Here is a 19,543-nt window from a genome sequence, read left to right on the forward strand (position 1 = left end):
TTCATCCAATTATATATATTATACTCATTTTTCCTGGATGGTTTCTCCTAAGGGTTTTTAACGAGACAATATAAATACAAGTGTTCATATATGTCATATCGATTTCTCCTTGTATATAGATTATCCCATTGGGTTTAAAAAGTGTTTTTAATGACACACCATATTTCATTCTTTTCCATTCACAAATCTTCTCTCAAAGTTTCTCATAAATGAATCTTACAGCACCACACCCTTGAAATCAAATTGTTCAAAGTTCAACATATTGATTGACACACCTGTTACCTCACCCATCAGTTCATCAACACGGATAACATTAGTAACCACCCTCGAAACTTCAGAAGAATACACACACTGAAACGCGTTAGCACTCAGGTCTGCACCTGAAATTCATGGAGCCGGATCCCCTGACGTACGCCCCCCTGCCGTTGGGCCGCTGACGGGTGGGTCCGGGCCCACACGTCAGTGTGTGGGCCGTACGTCAGACGAGCCGCGTCCGAAATTCATACAGATGGGACACCAAGTGTCTAAAATGTCTTATATTAGTTTACAGACGAGGTAGTTCTACAAATAGATACGCTATGCTACTGCATATGCAAAACATTACCAGTCAAACGCATACTTAAAGTACTACAAATGCATACGCAAAATACGAGTTACGAGTTTACTGTCCCTTCTGCATATGCTACTAGTGATTAACCAACCGCATTAGTAACCTTGCAGTCAGGCACCACAAGTTTAAGTTTAGCAGGGTATCCCGCGCCGTACATTCAATCCTAAACCATAAACTGACAGCCACGTTTAAGCCAATTATTATGCAGAAGTAGATCGCTAGCCTCAGTGCTTACTTTTTACATAATGAGACTCTCATATGCTTCTTACGATCATTTCTGGGTGCGTACTCCAGGGCAATCCTTCACAAAGTGCCCAACCATACCACAGTGGTAACAAGTGCCGTTCTTAGGGCAGTTGATGGTCCAATGTCCTTCTTCATGGCACCGGTAGCAACTGCCTGACCGAGGAGTATTGGGGCTGATGGTACATTTAGGTGGCATGGGTGATTTAGTTGGTGTTCCCACTTGGACCATAGCAAATTGTTGGCGCAGCATAACTGGCGATCCCTGAGCGACTGCAGCAATGGGTGTAGGGTGAGGAGGCCACAAGTGGGCTGTGGGTACAACATCACCCTCAACAATTTCAAACGGCCATTCATCATATTCAGGGGGTTGATCAGGATCGAATTGTCTAGTTTCATTGTGGCCTCCCATCATGGCATGCACATTAGCTTCCTTTGCAACTGGATTGTACCCCAAATGTTCACTCTCCCTTGGATTGGTGTATCCAGTTAGTGGTGGTTCTTCAGCAGCAGCTTCGACTGGCTCGCGGTGAGAGCATGCACCTTGGCCCTGCAGAATGAACAAGTTCTGATTACTGACCTAAACCATCTGGATTGCATACAAACGTAAGTGTAAATTTGCACTGTGGATTCTAAATTATGAGTAGTAATTGATATGTTAGCGCTAGGAAGAGTAGTAATTCGTATCACACATATTAAAAGCCATAATCTATTCACACAAACTCCCAACCAAACAAATATACTAAATAGTAAAGGCATTTGGAGGTATAACTTATTCAACTGCTCGTCGTGTCTTACCTAAATGTTGTTAAACAAGAGATAGTAGGACAGCTTAATCAGATAAACTTACACTTAAGTTGATGAAAGTGGAGAAATGAACACATACAAAAGGGCCTGAAAAACAAATGGGTTTGATTCTAGTTCAGGCACTGCTGACTGCACTTCCACTCTTCCTCCTCATGTCTCCCTAGATCCGACTCCATGGGTTTTCAAGGCAATTGACAAAATTCAGAGAGCCTTCCTGTGGAAGGGAAGTGATTCGGTGGCTTGGCAGGCAATCTGCAGGCCCCAGCGTGTGGTGTGTGTGTGTGTGGGGGGGGGGGGGGGGGGGGGGGGGGGGGGGGGGGGGGGGGGGGGGGGGGGGGGGGTTCTCGGGATTCTGGACCTGAACATCATGCACGCGGCCTTCAGGTTGCGGTTGGCTTGGCGATTGCACATGGCTGCGGATAAACCATGGAGTTGCCTTGGGAGGAGAGAGCCTTATTCCATGCAGCTGCCAGAGTGCAAGTTGGGAATGGCAAGAACACCTACTTTTGGACGGACAGATGGATGTTTCGACTATTGCTGGACATGATCGCTCCCATGGTTGTGGAAGCTATCCCGCCGAGAATCAGAGCTAAAAGGATGGTTACCGAAGCATTAAACAACTAAGCTAAACACCTACTTTTGGACGGCCAGATGGATGTTTCGACATAGAGTTTTGCTTCAGTACACCCACCCCACCCCACCCCGCACCCCCCCTAGAACAGTTTACATATTTTGATGCAGATTAGAAGTTACCCCTTCAATCAAAAAGATTAGATTGTTCTGATCTCTTGTTTGATCCCTTGGGAGAATAGGGATTAGAATTAGTTGATCGTGGATGTACGAGTATACTTAGTCTCTTGATTTCTCAAGGCACAATTCTTGGAAGAAGTCATACTTAATCTTTTGATTTCTGAAGCCCCATATATCAATGCATGTTCTGGTGCAGATGCCAGGCACACACAACACTAGCACAGCTCACATACAGGAGCGAGAGATATTAAACAGTAGAAGAGTTGGTCTAATCGAGAATTGGGGTTTTGTTAGGAGTCATAGTCGTTACATACCAATGTTCCATCTGTTAAAAGATTAGAGCTGTATGTGTAACATACTAGGTTTGGTATTGTTGATTATAACAAACTACTCCCTTCTCTAATTCTCTACTCCTCTTCTTCATCCTTATATACCTGCGCACCCTTCTGCATTTACTTGCTGGTGAACTCTTTCTTCTATCTTCAAAATATACATATCTCCTATCCCCTTGTTTCCCGTTCAGAGCTTTTAACCACATATCATCATTAAGACACACCAAAGTGGGGGGCTAGATGTTTTTTCTTCTGTCGGAATTTCTACCGTAATTCTATGTTCCCTCAAAGCTTTGGGTCATTAACTGCACATTTTCATTAGGACCTACCGAACTGAGGTCCCAAATGCTCTTCCTTTGATGATAATTTCTAGCATACTTGATTTATCAACCACAATAATCGTTAAAACTGTTGAGTTATAATATAAGTCATGTACCCCTTTGTATTTATCCCGTTGTATAAGGGGTTTCCTGCATATGTTCCACATCTGTACATGTATATATATATCGGCCTATGGCCTCATGGATATACAAGTTGCATATTCCTAACATGGTATCAGAGCTAGGGTAATTTTGTCTGCATGTTGCAACTCGTGCTATCGATTCCCAGCCGCCTGTCTCATCTCGCTCAAAGCCCCCGTCCTCGATCTCCTGAGTCTCCCGATCGAAGCCGGCCCTCCCGATCGGATCTCCCTCCTGATCGGATCTCCCCAACCAGCCCTCCCGATCGGACTCTCCCCAGCCGGTCCCGCTCGAAGGATCCCGTCGCCAGCGTCTTCTCCAGCGGCGCGCTGCGGAGGCTTCGGTGGCTGGGACCTTCAAGTTTGCATCTCCGGCGGGTGGGGACTGCGTCGTCGGGCTCCTGGGCTGCGGTCCGGTGCCCCTGCCGGCGCGTCGGGTCGCCTGATCCTCCAGTATCTCGCGCCTGGTTCTGCTGTTCCCGACTCTGCTCTCATCGGTTCTCAAAAAAAAAAAGTCTGCTGCATCGGGCTATGTTGCTGTCCCTCGCTGTCCGGTGATCTTTGATGGTACTAACTACACCGAGTTTACTGGCTTCATGCGCATTCACATGCGTGGCATCCGTCTTTGGGGTGTTCTTTCTGGCGAGGTCTGCTGTCCGCCACGTCCAGTTCCTCCGGTGGCCCCTACTCCGCCAACTCCATCGGTTCTTCCTACGGATGCTAATCAGGCCGCTAAGGATGCGGCTAAGGTTGCTGATGAGGCTGCTGATCGTGCTTATGATGAGAGAGTTTTGGCTTATGAGGAGGCTCTTCAGACGTATCATGGTGCTCTGTCTGTTTACACCCAGTGGCTTGATGATGATGCCCGTGCTGCAGCTGTTCTCACTGCTAGTGTTCTGCCGCAGTTTGCTTCTGAATTTCTGGGTCTTTCTACTGTCTTTGAGATGTGGACCCGTCTTCGTGAGCGCTATCAGCCCTCTGGTGATGCCTTATACCTCTCTGTGATCCGTCAGGAGCATGCTCTTCAGCAGGGTGACTCTACTGTTGATGACTTCTATGCACAGAGTTCTGCTATCTGGCGCCAGCTTGATTCTCTTCGTAGTGCTGTTGCCAGGCTGTCCAGGCCAATTTGGAGTTTCATCGCGTCTATGAGTTCTTGTCTCGGCTCCGTAAGGAGTTTGAGCCCCGGCGTGCTCAGTTGTTTGCTCGTGGCCGTATTTCTCTCATGGAGGCGCTTTCTGAGATTCGTGCTGAGGAGACTCGCTTACGTGGTGCTGGTTTGCTGGAGGTTCCCTCTGTGCTTGCTACTCGTGCTCCTACGCCACTTGCTCCACCGACCCCTTCTCGCTCGAGTGCTCCGCCGCTCTTGCCCACTTCTTCTAGAGGCTCAGGTCGCCCCCGTCCACATTGCGCCTATTGCAACAATGATGGTCATCTTGAGTCTCAGTGCTACACGAAGAAGAAACACCTGCGCAAGGCTCGATCATCATCTTCCGAGACTTCGTCATCTACCTCGACAACTTCAGCCATTGCTTTGACTGAGCAGGATATTCTGAGACTTAAGCGTCTGCTCGCGGCTTCAGGTTCTTCCTCGACGGGTACTGCCGGTTCTGTGACTGATGCTTCCCGCACTGAGCAATCACCCTCTACACAGTCAGGTACATCCCCCTGGGTTCTGGACTCTGGAGCTTCTTTTCATATGTCTTCTCATTCTTCCACTTTGTCCTCTCTTCGATCACTGGATTCTCCTATTCATGTCTTCACTGCTGATGGTACTCCACTTTCTGTTGCTAGTAGAGGCAATCTTACTACTCCTTATTCTGTTCCTGATGTTGCTCATGTTCCTCGACTTACCATGAATTTGTTTTCTGCTGGTCAACTTACGGATTCTGGTTGTCGCGTCATCCTTGACGTTGACTCTTGTTCTGTCCAGGACCGTCACACGCACACTCTGGTTGGGGCTGGCCCTCGCCGCCGTGATTCTCAGGGTCTTTGGGAGTTGGACTGGCTTCATGTTCCTTCTGCTGCCACCACCATCGCCAGTTCTTCCGCTTCTGTCGCCTCCGTCACTGGTTCCTTCCAGCAGTGGCATCATCGACTTGGTCATCTGTGTGGTTCTCGGTTGTCTTCTTTAGTTCGTCGAGGCCTTCTGGGGTCTGTCTCAGGAGATGTCTCTTTAGAGTGTCAGGGTTGTCATCTTGGCAAGCAGATTCAGTTACCATATTCACATAGTGAGTCAGTGTCTAAGCGTCCTTTCGATTTAGTCCATTCTGATGTATGGGGTCCGGCCCCTTTCGCTTCGAAAGGTGGTCATAAATACTATATTATTTTCATAGATGATTTCTCTCGTTACACATGGCTTTATTTCATGACTTCTCGTTCTGAGGTGTTGTCTATTTATAAGCGTTTTGCTGCCATGGTTCATACTCAGTTCTCTTCACCCATTCGTGTTTTTCGTGCTGACTCCGCTGGCGAGTATATCTCTAAGATGTTGCGTGGTGTTCTTGCTGAGCACGGGACTCTCTCTCAATTCTCTTGTCCTGGTGCTCATGCTCAGAATGGTGTGGCTGAGCGAAAGCATCGACATCTTCTTGAGACGGCTCGTGCATTGATGATTGCTGCCTCTTTCCCGCCTCATTTTTGGGCTGAGGCCGTCTCCACATCCACCTATCTTATCAATATACAGCCTTCCGCTGCTCTACAGGGTGGTGTTCCTTTTGAGCGACTTTTTGATCGTTCTCCCGATTATTCGATGCTTCGCTCGTTTGGTTGTGTTTGCTATGTCCTTCTTGCCCCTCGCGAACGCACCAAACTGACCGCTCAGTCTGTTGAGTGTGTCTTCTTAGGCTATAGTGATGAGCATAAGGGCTATCGTTGTTGGGATCCTATTGGTCGTCGGATGCGTATCTCTCGAGATGTGACTTTTGAAGAGTCTCGTCCCTTCTACCCACGCCCATCTTCCTCGACTTTTTCAGTGCAGGATATCTCTTTCCTCACTTTTCCTGACTCACCTATCACCTCCGCCGAGACTGTACCTCTCCGTTTCACTTCCTCTTCTTCTCCACATCTAGTTGATTTGCAGCCACCATCCTCCCCGGTCTCCTCGCCTCGCATGTCACCGGGTTCTCCACCTTCATCTCCGGTGACTTCCTCCCCGGTCTCCTCTCCCAGCCTGTCACCGGATTCTACACCTTCATCTCCGGTGACTTCTTCGTCGCCACCCCCTGATTCTACCTTGCCGATTCCTCCTTCTATTATTCCATCTTTTCCTCAGCATTACACTCGTCGTCCACGACCAGTCGATGCCTCTGTGGATGGGTCGTCATCTTCCTCTCAGCCTACTTATGGCTTGCATTCTCGTCCTCGTCCGCTTGTTGATCGCTTTGGATTTCCCACCGCTGGTGCTGCTGTTCTTGAGCCGACTTCTTACCGTCAGGCTGTTGTTCATCCTGAATGGCAGTTTGCGATGGCAGAGGAGATTGCTGCTCTTGAACGCACTGGTACCTGGGATCTTGTTTCTCTTCCTCCCGGAGTCCGTCCAATCACTTGTAAGTGGGTCTACAAGGTTAAGACTCGCTCCGATGGTTCTCTTGAGCGTCACAAAGCTCGTCTTGTGGCTCGTGGTTTTCAGCAGGAGCATGGTCGTGATTATGACGAGACTTTTGCTCCTGTGGCTCATATGACCACTGTTCGTACACTTCTTGCCGTTGCCTCTGCACGCCACTGGTCTATATCTCAGCTTGATGTTAAGAATGCCTTTCTTAATGGTGAGCTGCGTGAGGAGGTGTACATGCAGCCACCACCTGGGTATTCTGTTCCTGATGGCATGGTATGTCGTCTTCGTCGCTCTCTCTATGGCCTTAAGCAAGCCCCCCGCGCCTGGTTTGAGCGCTTTGCTTCTGTGATCACTGTTGCTGGTTTTTTAGCCAGTGCTCATGATCCAGCATTGTTTATTCACCTTTCTCCTCGTGGTCGGACTCTTCTTCTTTATGTTGATGACATGATCATCACGGGGGATGACCCCGAGTATATTGCCTTTGTAAAGGCCCGTCTTAGTGAGCAGTTTCTTATGTCTGATCTTGGACCTCTTCGCTACTTTCTTGGGATTGAAGTCTCTTCTACCTCTGATGGCTTTTTTATATCCCAGGAAAAGTATATCCAGGATCTTCTTGCTCGTGCTGCTCTTACTGACGAGCGCGTTGTTGAGACTCCTATGGAGCTCAATGTTCACCTCCGTGCTACTGATGGTGATGACATGATCATCACGGGGGATGACCCCGAGTATATTGCCTTTGTAAAGGCCCGTCTTAGTGAGCAGTTTCTTATGTCTGATCTTGGACCTCTTCGCTACTTTCTTGGGATTGAAGTCTCTTCTACCTCTGATGGCTTTTTTATATCCCAGGAAAAGTATATCCAGGATCTTCTTGCTCGTGCTGCTCTTACTGACGAGCGCGTTGTTGAGACTCCTATGGAGCTCAATGTTCACCTCCGTGCTACTGATGGTGATCCTCTCCCTGACCCGACGCGTTATCATCATCTTGTTGGCAGTCTTGTCTATCTAGCTGTCACTCGTCCGGACATCTCTTATCCGGTTCATATTCTGAGTCAGTTTGTCTCTGCCCCCACCTCGGTTCACTATAGTCATCTCCTTCGTGTTCTTCGATATCTTCGAGGCACGATCTCTCACCGTCTATTCTTTCCTCGCTCCAGTTCTTTACAGCTCCAGGCCTATTCGGATGCTACGTGGGCTAGTGATCCTTCCGATCGCCGTTCACTTTCTACTTACTGTGTTTTTCTTGGTGGTTCTCTCATTGCCTGGAAGACGAAGAAACAGCTTGCAGTTTCCCGTTCGAGTGCTGAGGCTGAGTTGCGAGCAATGGCTCTTTTGACGGCAGAGGTGACTTGGTTACGGTGGTTACTTCAGGATTTTGGTGTTTCTGTCACTACACCGACTCTGCTTTTATCTGACAGTACAGGTGCTATCAGCATTGCACGTGATCCTGTGAAGCATGAGCTCACCAAGCATATTGGTGTTGATGCGTTCTATGTGCGTGCTGCTGTGCAGGATCAGGTTATTGCTCTTCAGTATGTGCCTTCCGAGTTACAGTTGGCGGATTTCCTGACGAAGGCTCAGACTAGAGCACAACATGGCTTTTATCTCTCCAAACTCAGTGTTGTTCATCCACCATGAGTTTGAGGGGGGGTGTTAGAGTTATAATATAAGTCATGTATCCCTTTGTATTTATCCCGTTGTATAAGGGGTTTCCTGCATATGTTCCACATCTGTACATGTATATATATATCGGCCTATGGCCTCATGGATATACAAGTTGCATATTCCTAACAAAAACACGCCAAAGCGACAGCTAATCTCTTGTCGTTGCCATGAGAAGTTCTAGCATATCTTTTTTCATAACACTTATTCATGCATAGATCCTCATTCTCAAAAAGAAAAGAAGTATGTGTATCTTCTGTCATGACTTATTTGACTGCTTTTCGCAGGACTAGTACAATCAATAAAACAAACAGCAGCTATCAAGAGCTAAACCATCTTATACAAAACAGACCAAGACAGTATAAACTGACCATAGTCATATCAAGTATTACTAAAACATATTAAGAGGAATGAAGACAAGAGAACTATCAAACAGAAATATTACCTTTGGTATATGACACACATAGTAGACCACCCCGTTTTTTTTCTCAGTTTTGCACTTCCCAGCAGTACACTTGCAGGTTGGTACTTCACCACTGGATCTAGCTCCTTGGGGACTAAAAGTAACTGGAGTCCTAGCACCATCACGTTGGGGAGTAACATTTACAGGAGTTGTAGCACCAGCACCTTGGGGACTAACATTAACTTGAGTTGTACCATTAGTCATATGATTGTCGGGTTCATGATGACTCAAAAAGGCAGGCTGTGAACTTGGATTGACATCAGATTCCATGCAATAAGAAGAATGTCTGCACTTCTGAAAATTTTAGGTTCAACAAATAAATATTGTGTCAAGTTTACATTCAGGAGTTGGAGAAATTAGTGAAAGAATAAAAAATGCAAATAAGAAATCTAAGTAAGTTAGCTGAAAGAGAATGTAACTAAATGGCACAAAAATGGAAAAAAGGCATCTCTAACCAACTAAATGATCTTGGGCTAAATGAATTAGCCTGCAACTTCAAGAGAGGCTAATAGACAAAGGGACAGATCAATCCATACAGGATCATTAACATAGCACATCCTCTCTTGCAACAAGTTTCTAATTGTGTTTCTGTTTTCTACAAACAAGCAAGGATCAATTATGGAGACTGTGAAGGCTGGGCATAAAGGCAAACCAAATTATGGAATTACACACCATGCTGTAAATAACAGTAAGGTTTACAGATATCATGCTATAATTGATGGCAGCAAACTTACATACTGGACTTCATAAAACAACAGAGATCCCACGGAAGTCCTATAGTAAATGTATATCATTATTAACTGGAGTCAAAGTCATGTACACTGTATTAATCACATGCTGAAATAACTACACATTATTGTTGTTGCTAAATCAATAGCTATTTATTCCTTAGGGCATCTCCAACAGTCTGTATGTTAGCTTGTTGGTAAAATATGCCATGTCATCAACCAACACCTTAACATACAACAACTCCAATGGGTTGTATCTAGTTTGCTCAATAGCATGTGAGATAATAAATAAGGTGCTCTCTCATTCTACATTGGAGCTTGTATAAGGGGTGTTGGTTCATATACATACAACCTTCCTCTCTTTCCTCATTTATTGTATAACACATCATCAAAAATCCTATGTGGCAAAGTCTACCAACAACTATCTTACAACCATTGGAGATGCTCTTACACCACAGATATCTGAAGTATCCCAAGAAATAGCTATAAAGAAGTATAGACTACAGATTCTCAACCTTACAGACTGAACACTAATCATAAGCAGGCACTGTCAGTGTCATGCACAATGAATTAGCCAAGTGACTTTAAATCTGAGAGCTTGAGTAGAAAAGCCTTGGTAAAGTAGTTACAAACTCGGATCCAAATTTTGAGCTTAATCCATGAGAACATTTTGTTATGATGCCCCAAAGAGCAATGGCTTTACACACATTAACCTTTAGGTCACAGCGGGATGCATGGACGTCCAATGAGATACAAAAGATTGTGATTATGTCCTCAGCGTTAACACAAAATGCATCTACCATTTCACAAAGTTCCAATCCACATTTGATACACACGGCGAGAAATAAAAAAGAAAAATTATGTTGTGATTTCAGCAACTATTCACAATTTATCTTATTTCTCATGCCTACAACTAATCTACATAAAAAAAGACCCATGTGTCCAGTGTGTATGTATCTCTTGTAAATTATGCATTGTAATCTCGTATTTCCAAAATAGTTAGCACATGAATGGTTAATTTTTACAGGAAATTATCAAAATCAAATATGAAGCTTTTGCTTGCTGGATCTGAGCAGTTATTCCAAATTACTGCGTCAGTAGGTGAGCAGTTATCAAAAATCGCACCCAGTTTCCCCAGAAAGCGATGGCTTGTTGCCAAATCGAAGAAAAACACTTCAGGAGCTCAGATAAAAACAACCCTTTTTTAGAAATTATGATAGCCATAAAGAACACTGCAAAGACTCTAGAAGCAAAAAGAAAAAAAAATCTCCATGTCATCCTGCATCTTGCCACCCCTAATCCCAACATCGTCAATCCATCGTCTTCGCACTCCAAAACAGAAGCTTTTGCTTGCTGGATCTGAGCAGTTATTCCAAATTACTGCGTCAGTAGGTGAGCAGTTATCAAAAATCGCACCCAGTTTCCCCAGAAAGCGATGGCTTGTTGCCAAATCGAAGAAAAACACTTCAGGAGCTCAGATAAAAACAACCCTTTTTTAGAAATTATGATAGCCATAAAGAACACTGCAAAGACTCTAGAAGCAAAAAGAAAAAAAAATCTCCATGTCATCCTGCATCTTGCCACCCCTAATCCCAACATCGTCAATCCATCGTCTTCGCACTCCAAAACAGAAGCTTTTGCTTGCTGGATCTGAGCAGTTATTCCAAATTACTGCGTCAGTAGGTGAGCAGTTATCAAAAATCGCACCCAGTTTCCCCAGAAAGCGATGGCTTGTTGCCAAATCGAAGAAAAACACTTCAGGAGCTCAGATAAAAACAACCCTTTTTTAGAAATTATGATAGCCATAAAGAACACTGCAAAGACTCTAGAAGCAAAACAAAACAAAAAAAAAACCTCCATGTCATCCTGCATCTTGCCACCCCTAATCCCAACATCGTCAATCCATCGTCTTCGCACTCCAAAACAGAGAACTCCAAGAAATTAACCCCCCCCCCCCCCCCCCCCCCCGCCTTCCGGGAGTACATCAGAATTTTCCCTTATACAGAAACTGGTCAAAGACGTCCAATAAACCATTCTTATACCACAAAAAAGAAGCAAAAATCATAACCAAGAGATGATCTTTGGTTGGGCAGAGGGGGGGGGGGGGGGGGGGGGTTCAAAAAAAACATGGGAGGGGGAGGCTCACCAGCGGCGCCGAGCAGACGTATGCCCATCCTCCCTCCTTCCACTCAACGGCACACGGCCCGCGCCGGCAAATGCACAGCCTCTCACGGAAATTCGGGCGTGCCCGCGCTACCGTCGGCGGCGTCAAGCTCTGCGCGGCGCGGCGCGTGACCTGGTCTAGGTTTCGCTCCATCTCCTCTATCTCCTCTGCGACGAGATAGAAGAAGTCATCATCGTCATCCGTGTTGCCGTCGCCGCTGGGGAAATCGAGCTGCCGCCTCACGGGGAGGGGGGCTGCGTCGGGTACCGCCGCCGCCGTGGCTGCGAGGGATGGGGAGCGGATGGGAACTGGAGTGCGGCAGGAAGCGATGCTCTCCGCGTAGGTGGCGGCACTGCTCATTGTTGCGTCGTCTCGTCCCCCTTGCTCTCTCTCTCTCTCTCTCTCTCTCTCTCTCTCCGTCCTCCGCGATCACATCACATTCTCTCTCCCTCTCTCTGGCCTCTAGGATTCTCTTCTCTCTCTAGCCTCTGGCGTGTTGCCGTTGGAAAGAGCGAATCGTAGTTTTCCGTGCATGAACTTGCGAGAGGAGTGCATTATTGGGCATGCTTGGTTGAGAACCAAAATTTCGCTAGCAAACATTTGGTAACTTTAAGATTTTTCAAAATTGACAAGTTTTTAATTGTTTGGATTGCTTAGAGCAATTTCAATGAGGCGACCCAAACAGACGGCGATTTTGTCCGTTTTTTGTTCATTTGGATCCGCCGTCCCGTCCGGCATCTGCACTGTTTTAGATATGGGTTGGCAGTGCACCCGGCCGGCCACTATATTTTGCATTGATGAATTTGCATTTTAAACATATAGTCAAATAACATAGTATGAACCAAATAAAATAGCATGGTTTTACAAGTCAAATAAAAATAAAAATGTCTCGCATAGTTTTGTAAACGAATAAAAGAAGATACATCTATTGGTTGCCAATATGAGCCCACATATGCTCAACCAAATCATTTTGCAGCTGCACGTGAGTTTTCCAATCACACATGTCATGATGAGATTGGGTGAATTGTTCAAACGTTGCCGCTCCTCCGCACAACATTCTCATCCTGAAATTGAAATCCTTGATCGTACAGACGTTCCGAGCGCTCGTCTTCTACGGTCATATTGTGCATGATCACACAAGTAGTCATCACCTCCCACAGTTTCTGCGTGCTCTAGGTTAGCAGGATATCGAACGATGTCCCATTGAGATTACAAAACACCAAAGGCACGCTCGACATCCTTCCTAGCACTCTCTTGCTCTTGGGCAAATGTTTTCCTCTTCTCTCCGACAGGGTTGGGTATTGTTTTGACAATAGTGGTCCACTGAGGATAGATACCGTCACCCAGGTAGTATCCTTTGTCGTAGTTGTGGCCGTTGACAGTAAAGTTCACCGGTGGGTTGTTGCCTTCGACAAGCCTAGCAAACACAGGCGAGCACTGAAGCACGTTGATATCATTGTGTGATCCAGCCATACCAAAGAAAGAGTGACAGATCCAGAGATCTTGAGACGCCACGACCTCTAGTATGACAGTGCAAGCCCTGGCTGTGACGTCCCCGATTCAATCGTACACTGATTATACACGCAGATATGTACGATCGAAATCAAGGACTCATGGGAAGATATCACAACACAACTCTAGACATAAATTAAAATAATACAGGCCTTATATTACAAGCCAGGAGCCTCGAGAGCTCGAATACACAAGAGTCAGTGAAAGCAACAATATCTGAGTACATACATAAGTTTAACAAGTTTGCCTTAAGAAGGCTAGCACAAAAGCAGCAACAATCGAAAAGGCAAGGCCTCCTGCCTCAGAGCCTCCTAACTACTCCTGGTCGGCGGCGGCCTCCATGTAGCAGTAGGCACCCGCGATGTAGTAGTAGTCGTCGTCGAAGGTGGCGTCTGGATCATGGGCTCCACCATCTGGTTGCAGCATCCGAGAAGAATGGAAAGAGATGAAAAAGGGGGAGCAAAGCAACCGTGAGTACTCATCCAAAGTACTCGCAAGCAAGGATCTACACTACATATGCATCGGTATCAATGAAATGGGTAGTATCTATGAACTGAACTGCAGAATGCCACAAGAGAAGGGGAAAGCCTAGCCTATCGAAGACTGGCATCTTCAAGCAGTTTCAAGCATCTTGCAGCATCAGAAGAGATAAGAGTAGCATAAAGTAAAATAGTAGTAGTGTCATCAACCTCGCCCAGAGATCCTCCATCGACTCCTTGCGAGAAAGCAATCCCAGAGCCATACTATCCATTTCTCATATCCATTTCTCATCTCAAGTATCCGGTTCTAGTTGTATCGATCGAAATACAACTCCAAGTGTCCGTTACCATAGGACATGCTATCGATAGATGTTTTGTTCCCTGCAGGGGTGCACCAACTTACCCACCATACTCGATTAACTCCGGCCGGACACAGTTTCCTGGGTCATGCCCGGCCTCGGTCAAATGATACGCCGCAACCCGACCTGGGCTTAATAGAGAGGTCAGCACGCCGGACTAAACCTATGCCCCCAGGGGTCTTGGGCCATCGCCCCGGGAACTCCTACACGTTGCGTGGGCGGCCGGTGAGCAGACCTAGCTACCTCCTTTAACAAGGCAGGTGCTTACGCGGTCCAACCCGGCGCGCGCCGCTCAGTCGCTGACGTCTATTAAGCTTCGGCTGATGCATACGAGGCATAACGCCCATACTATGCCCACGTGATGGTTAGTGCTATCAGGCCAGAGGCCCCTCGGATCAAATATCCAAACCGTTAGTGTGTTGGTAGTGCGGTCACGAGCAGAGACTCACGAAAGATGTGACCCCGTCGTCCCATCTCGAGTACTTGCGGCAAGGGCTAAGAATGTTGGGGAACGCAGTAATTTCAAAAAAAATCCTACGCACACGCAAGATCCATCTAGGAGATGCATAGCAACGAGAGGGGAGAGTGTTGTCTATGTACCCTCGTAGACCGTAAGCGGAAGCGTTATGACAGCGCGGTTGATGTAGTCGTACGTCTTCATGATCCGACCGATCCTAGCACCGAATGTACGGCACCTCCGCGATCTGCACACGTTCAGCTCGGTTACGTCCCACAAACTCTAGATCCAGCTGAGTGTCGGGGGAGAGTTTTTTCAGCACGACGGCGTGATGACGGTGATGATGAAGTTACCGACGCAGGGCTTCGCCTAAGCACTACAACGATATGACCGAGGTGGAAATCTGTGGAGGGAGTGATACGTCTCCAACGTATCTATAATTTTTGGTTTCTTGCCAAACCATAATTCATACGGTGTCATCTCAACGGATTTAGATGGTGCCCTATATAACGTGGATGCAGCTGTCTCTAATGCATAACCCCAAAACAATAGTGGTAAATCGGTAAGAGACATCATAGATCGCACCATATCTAATAAAGTACGGTCATGATGTTCGGACACACCATTACACTGTGGTGTTCTAGGTGGCGTGAGTTGCGAAACTATTCCACATTGTTTCAAATGAAGACCAAACTCATAACTCAAATATTCACCTCCACGATTAGATCGTAGAAACTTAATTTTCTTGTTACGATGATTTTCCACTTCACTCTGAAATTCTTTAAACTTTTCAAATGTTTCAGACTTATGTTTCATTAAGTACATATACCCATATCTGCTCAAATCATCTATGAAGGTAAGAAAATAACGATACCCGTCGCGAGCATCAACACTCATCGGACCGCATACATCAGTATGTATTATTTCCAACAAGTCTGTTTCTCGCTCTATTGTTCCGGAGAACGGAGTCTTAGTCATCTTGCCCATGAGGCATGGTTCACAAGCATGAAATGATTCATAATTAAGTGATTTCAAAAGTCCATCAACATGGAGTTTCTTCATGCGCTTTACACCAATATGACCTAAACGGCAATGCCACATATAAGTTGCACTATCATTATTAATTTTGCATCTTTTGGCTTCAATATTATGAATATGTGTATCACTACGATCGAGATTCAATAAACCATTTATATTGAGTGTATGACCATAAAAGGCTTTATTCATGTAAATAGAACAACAATTATTCTTTGACTTAAATGAATAACCGTATTGCAATAAACATGATCCAATCATATTTATGCTCAACACAAACACCAAATAACATTTATTTTAGGTTCAACACTAATCCCAAAGGTAAAGGGAGTGTGCGATGGTGATCTTATCAACCTTGGAATCACTTCCAACACACATCGTCACCTTGCCCTTAACTAGTCTCAGTTCATTTTGCAACTCTTGTTTCAAGTTACTAATCTAAGTAACTGAACGGGTATCAAATACCCTGGGGTTACTATGAACACTAGTAAAGTACACATCAATAACATGTATATCAAATATACTTTTGTTCACTTTGTCATCCTTCTTATCCGTCAAGTATTTGGGGTAGTTCTGCTTCCAGTGACCATTCCCTTTGCAGTAGAAGCACTCAGTTTCAGGCTTAGGTCTAGCTTTGGGCTTCTTCACGGGAGTGGCAACTTGCTTTCCATTCTTCTTGAAGTTCCTAATTCCTACTCGTCCTCGAGTAGGTAAATGATAAAAAAAAATATTTTTTGATGTGGAATGCTAGTTGGCATAATTTCAATGTAATTCTTCTTAGTTGTGGCATGAATATTCAGATCCATAAGATTCAAGACAAAAGTTTAATATTGACATAGAAACAATAATACTTCAAGCATACCAACTAAGCAATCATGTCTTCTCAAAATAACATGGCCAAAGAAAGTTATCCCTACAAAATCATATAGTCTGGCTATGCTCCATCTTCACCACACAAAATATTTAAATCATGCACAACCCCGGTGACAAGCCAAGCAATTGTTTCATACTTTTGATGTTCTCAAACTTTTTCAATCTTCACGCAATACATGAGCGTGAGCCATGGACATAGCACTATAGGTGGAATAGAATGGTGGTTGTGGAGAAGACAAAAAGGGAGAAGATAGTCTCACATCGACTAGGCGTATCAACGGGCTATGGAGATGCCCATCAATAGATATCAATGTGAGTGAGTAGGGATTGCCATGCAACGGATGCACTAGAGCTATAAATGTATGAAAGCTCAACAAAAGAAACTAATGGGTGTGCATCCAACTCGCTTGCTCACGAAGACCTAGGGCACTTGAGGAGGCCCATCATTGGAATATACAAGCCAAGTTCTATAATGTAAAATTTCCACTAGTATATGAAAGTGACAACATATGAGACTCTCTATATGAAGAACATGGTGCTACTTTGAAGCACAAGTGTGGAGAAAGGATAGTAGCATTGCCCCCCTTTTTTTGGCCTTTCCCTTTTTTTTGGACTTTATTTTTTTATTTGGCCTTTCTCTTTTTTTGGGACAATGCTCTATTGAATGATGATCATCGCACTTCTATTTATTTACAACTCGATGATACAACTCGATACTAGAACAAAGATGACTCTATATGAATGCCTCCAGCGGTGTACCGAGATATGCAATGAATCAAGAGTGACAAGTATGAAAGAATTATGAACGGTGGCTTTGCCATAAATACTATGTCAACTACATGATCATGCTAAGCAATATGACAATGATGAATGTGTCATGATGAACTAGGTGGTGGAAAGTTGCATGGCAATATATCTCGGAATGGCTATGGAAATGCCATAATAGGTAGGTATGGTGGCTGTTTTGAGGAAGGTGTATGGTGGGTTTATGGTACCGGCGAAAGTTGCGCGGTACTAGAGAGGCTAGCAAAGGTGGAAGGGTGAGAGTGCGTATAATCCATGGACTCAACATTAGTCATAAAGAACTCACATAATTATTGAAAAAATCTATTAGTCATCAAAACAAAGTACTACGCGCATGCTCCTAGGGGGATAGATTGGTAGGAAAAGACCATCGCTCGTCCCCGACCGCCACTCATAAGGAAGACAATCAATAAACACCTCATGCTCCGACTTCGTTACATAACGGTTCACCATACGTGCATGCTATGGGAATCACAAACTTCAACACAAGTATCTCTCAAATTCACAACTACTCAACTAGCATGACTCTAATATCACCATCTCCATATCTCAAAACAATTATCAAGTATCAGACTTCTCATAGTATTCAACACACTCATAAGAGAATTTTATTATTAATCTTGTATACCTAGCATATTAGGATTTTAAGCAAATTACCATGCTATTTAAGGCTCTCAAAATAATCTAAGTGAAGCATGAGAGTTCATCCATTTTGTTCAAAATAAAACTACCACCATGCTCTAAAGGATATAAGTGAAGCATTATGGCAAATGACAAACTACTCCGAAAGATATAAGTGAAGATCAATGAGTAGTCGAATAATTATGCAACTATGTGAAGACTCTCTAACATCTAATAATTTAAGATCTTGGTACTCTATTCAAACAGCAAGCAAAGCAAAATAAGATGACATCTAAGAATAGCAAACATCATGTGAAGAAGCAAAAACTTAGGATCAACCAAAACTAACCGATAATTGTTGAAGAAGAAAGGTGGGATGCCACCGGGGCATCCCCAAGCTTAGATGCTTGAGACTTCTTGAAATATTATCTTGGGGTGCCTTGGGCATCCCCAAGCTTGAGATTTTGTGTCTCCTTAATTCCTCTCATATCACGGTCTCCCTAAATCTCAAAAGCTTCATCCACACAAAACTCAACAAGGACTCGTGAGATCAGTTAGTATAAACCATTGCAAAAACCTTATCATCCTCTACTGTAGCAAATAACTAAAATTATTATTCAACATTGCATACTAAATTCCTCTGCATATTTAATAGTCATATCCTCAAATAGAATCATTAAAGAAGCAAACATATGCAAACAATGCAAACATAACAGCAATCTGCCTAAACATGATAGTCTGTAAAGAATGCTGCAACATCCATACTTCCCTAACTCCAAAAATTATGAAAGAAAATTCCCACTGTAGTAAATTTATCAGATCTTAATATGCAAAAGGTTTCAACATTTTATCAAATTCTGACTTTTCTAGGGAATTATTGCAACAGCGGTAAACTTTCAGTTTCCAAACAGCAACATGTATACTTGTAACATAGGCATAGTAAAGGCTATCAATGCCACTTTTATTGAAATAAAAGATGCAAAACATTGTTATAAATAACAGCAAGCAAATCCTAACAAAATAAATTGATGCTCCAAGCAAAACACATATCATGTGGTGAATAAAATATAGCTCCAAGTAAAGTTACCGATGAACGAAGACGAAAGAGGGGATGCCTTCCGAGGCATCCCCAAGCTTAGGCTCTTGGCTATCCTTGAATATTACCTTGGGGTGCCTTGGGCATCCCCAATCTTAGGCTCTTGCCACTCCTTATTCCATAGTCCATTGAATCCTTACCCAAAACTTGAAAACTTCAAAACACAAAACTTAACAGAAAACTCGTAAGCTCCGTTAGCGAAAGAAAACAAAACACCACTTCAAGGTACTGTAATTAACTCATTCTTTATTTATATTGGTGTTAAACCTACTGTATTCCAACTTCTCTATGGTTTATAAACTATTTTACTAGCCATAGATTCATCAAAATAAGTAAACAACACATGAAAAACAGAATCTGTCAAAAACAGAACAGTCTGTAGTAATCTGGATCAAACGTATACTTATGGAACTCATAAAATTCTCAAATAAATTGATGGACCTGAGGAATTTATATATTAATCATCTGCAAAAATAATTAACTAAATATCACTCTCCAAATAAAAATGGCAGCAATTCTCGTGAGCGCTAAAGTT

At 44.3% G+C, this 19,543-nt stretch overlaps 1 protein-coding gene across 1 annotated transcript; it reads right to left on the minus strand.

Annotated features, from left to right (window-relative positions):
- Positions 1 to 521: 521 nt before the first annotated feature.
- LOC125551140 lies at positions 522 to 12,223 on the minus strand. The gene is made up of 3 exons (XM_048714296.1): positions 11,755 to 12,223; positions 8,863 to 9,174; positions 522 to 1,403 (listed from the first exon to the last, which is right to left on the minus strand). The coding sequence occupies exons 1-3, from the start codon at positions 12,130 to 12,132 to the stop codon at positions 882 to 884; spliced, it is 1,212 nt and encodes a 403-aa protein (XP_048570253.1). The 5' UTR covers positions 12,133 to 12,223; the 3' UTR covers positions 522 to 881.
- Between the last annotated feature and the right edge of the window lie 7,320 nt (positions 12,224 to 19,543).

The sequence above is a fragment of the Triticum urartu genome, chromosome 4 (assembly GCF_003073215.2).
Source record: "Triticum urartu cultivar G1812 chromosome 4, Tu2.1, whole genome shotgun sequence".
NCBI classification, from domain to species: domain Eukaryota; kingdom Viridiplantae; phylum Streptophyta; class Magnoliopsida; order Poales; family Poaceae; genus Triticum; species Triticum urartu.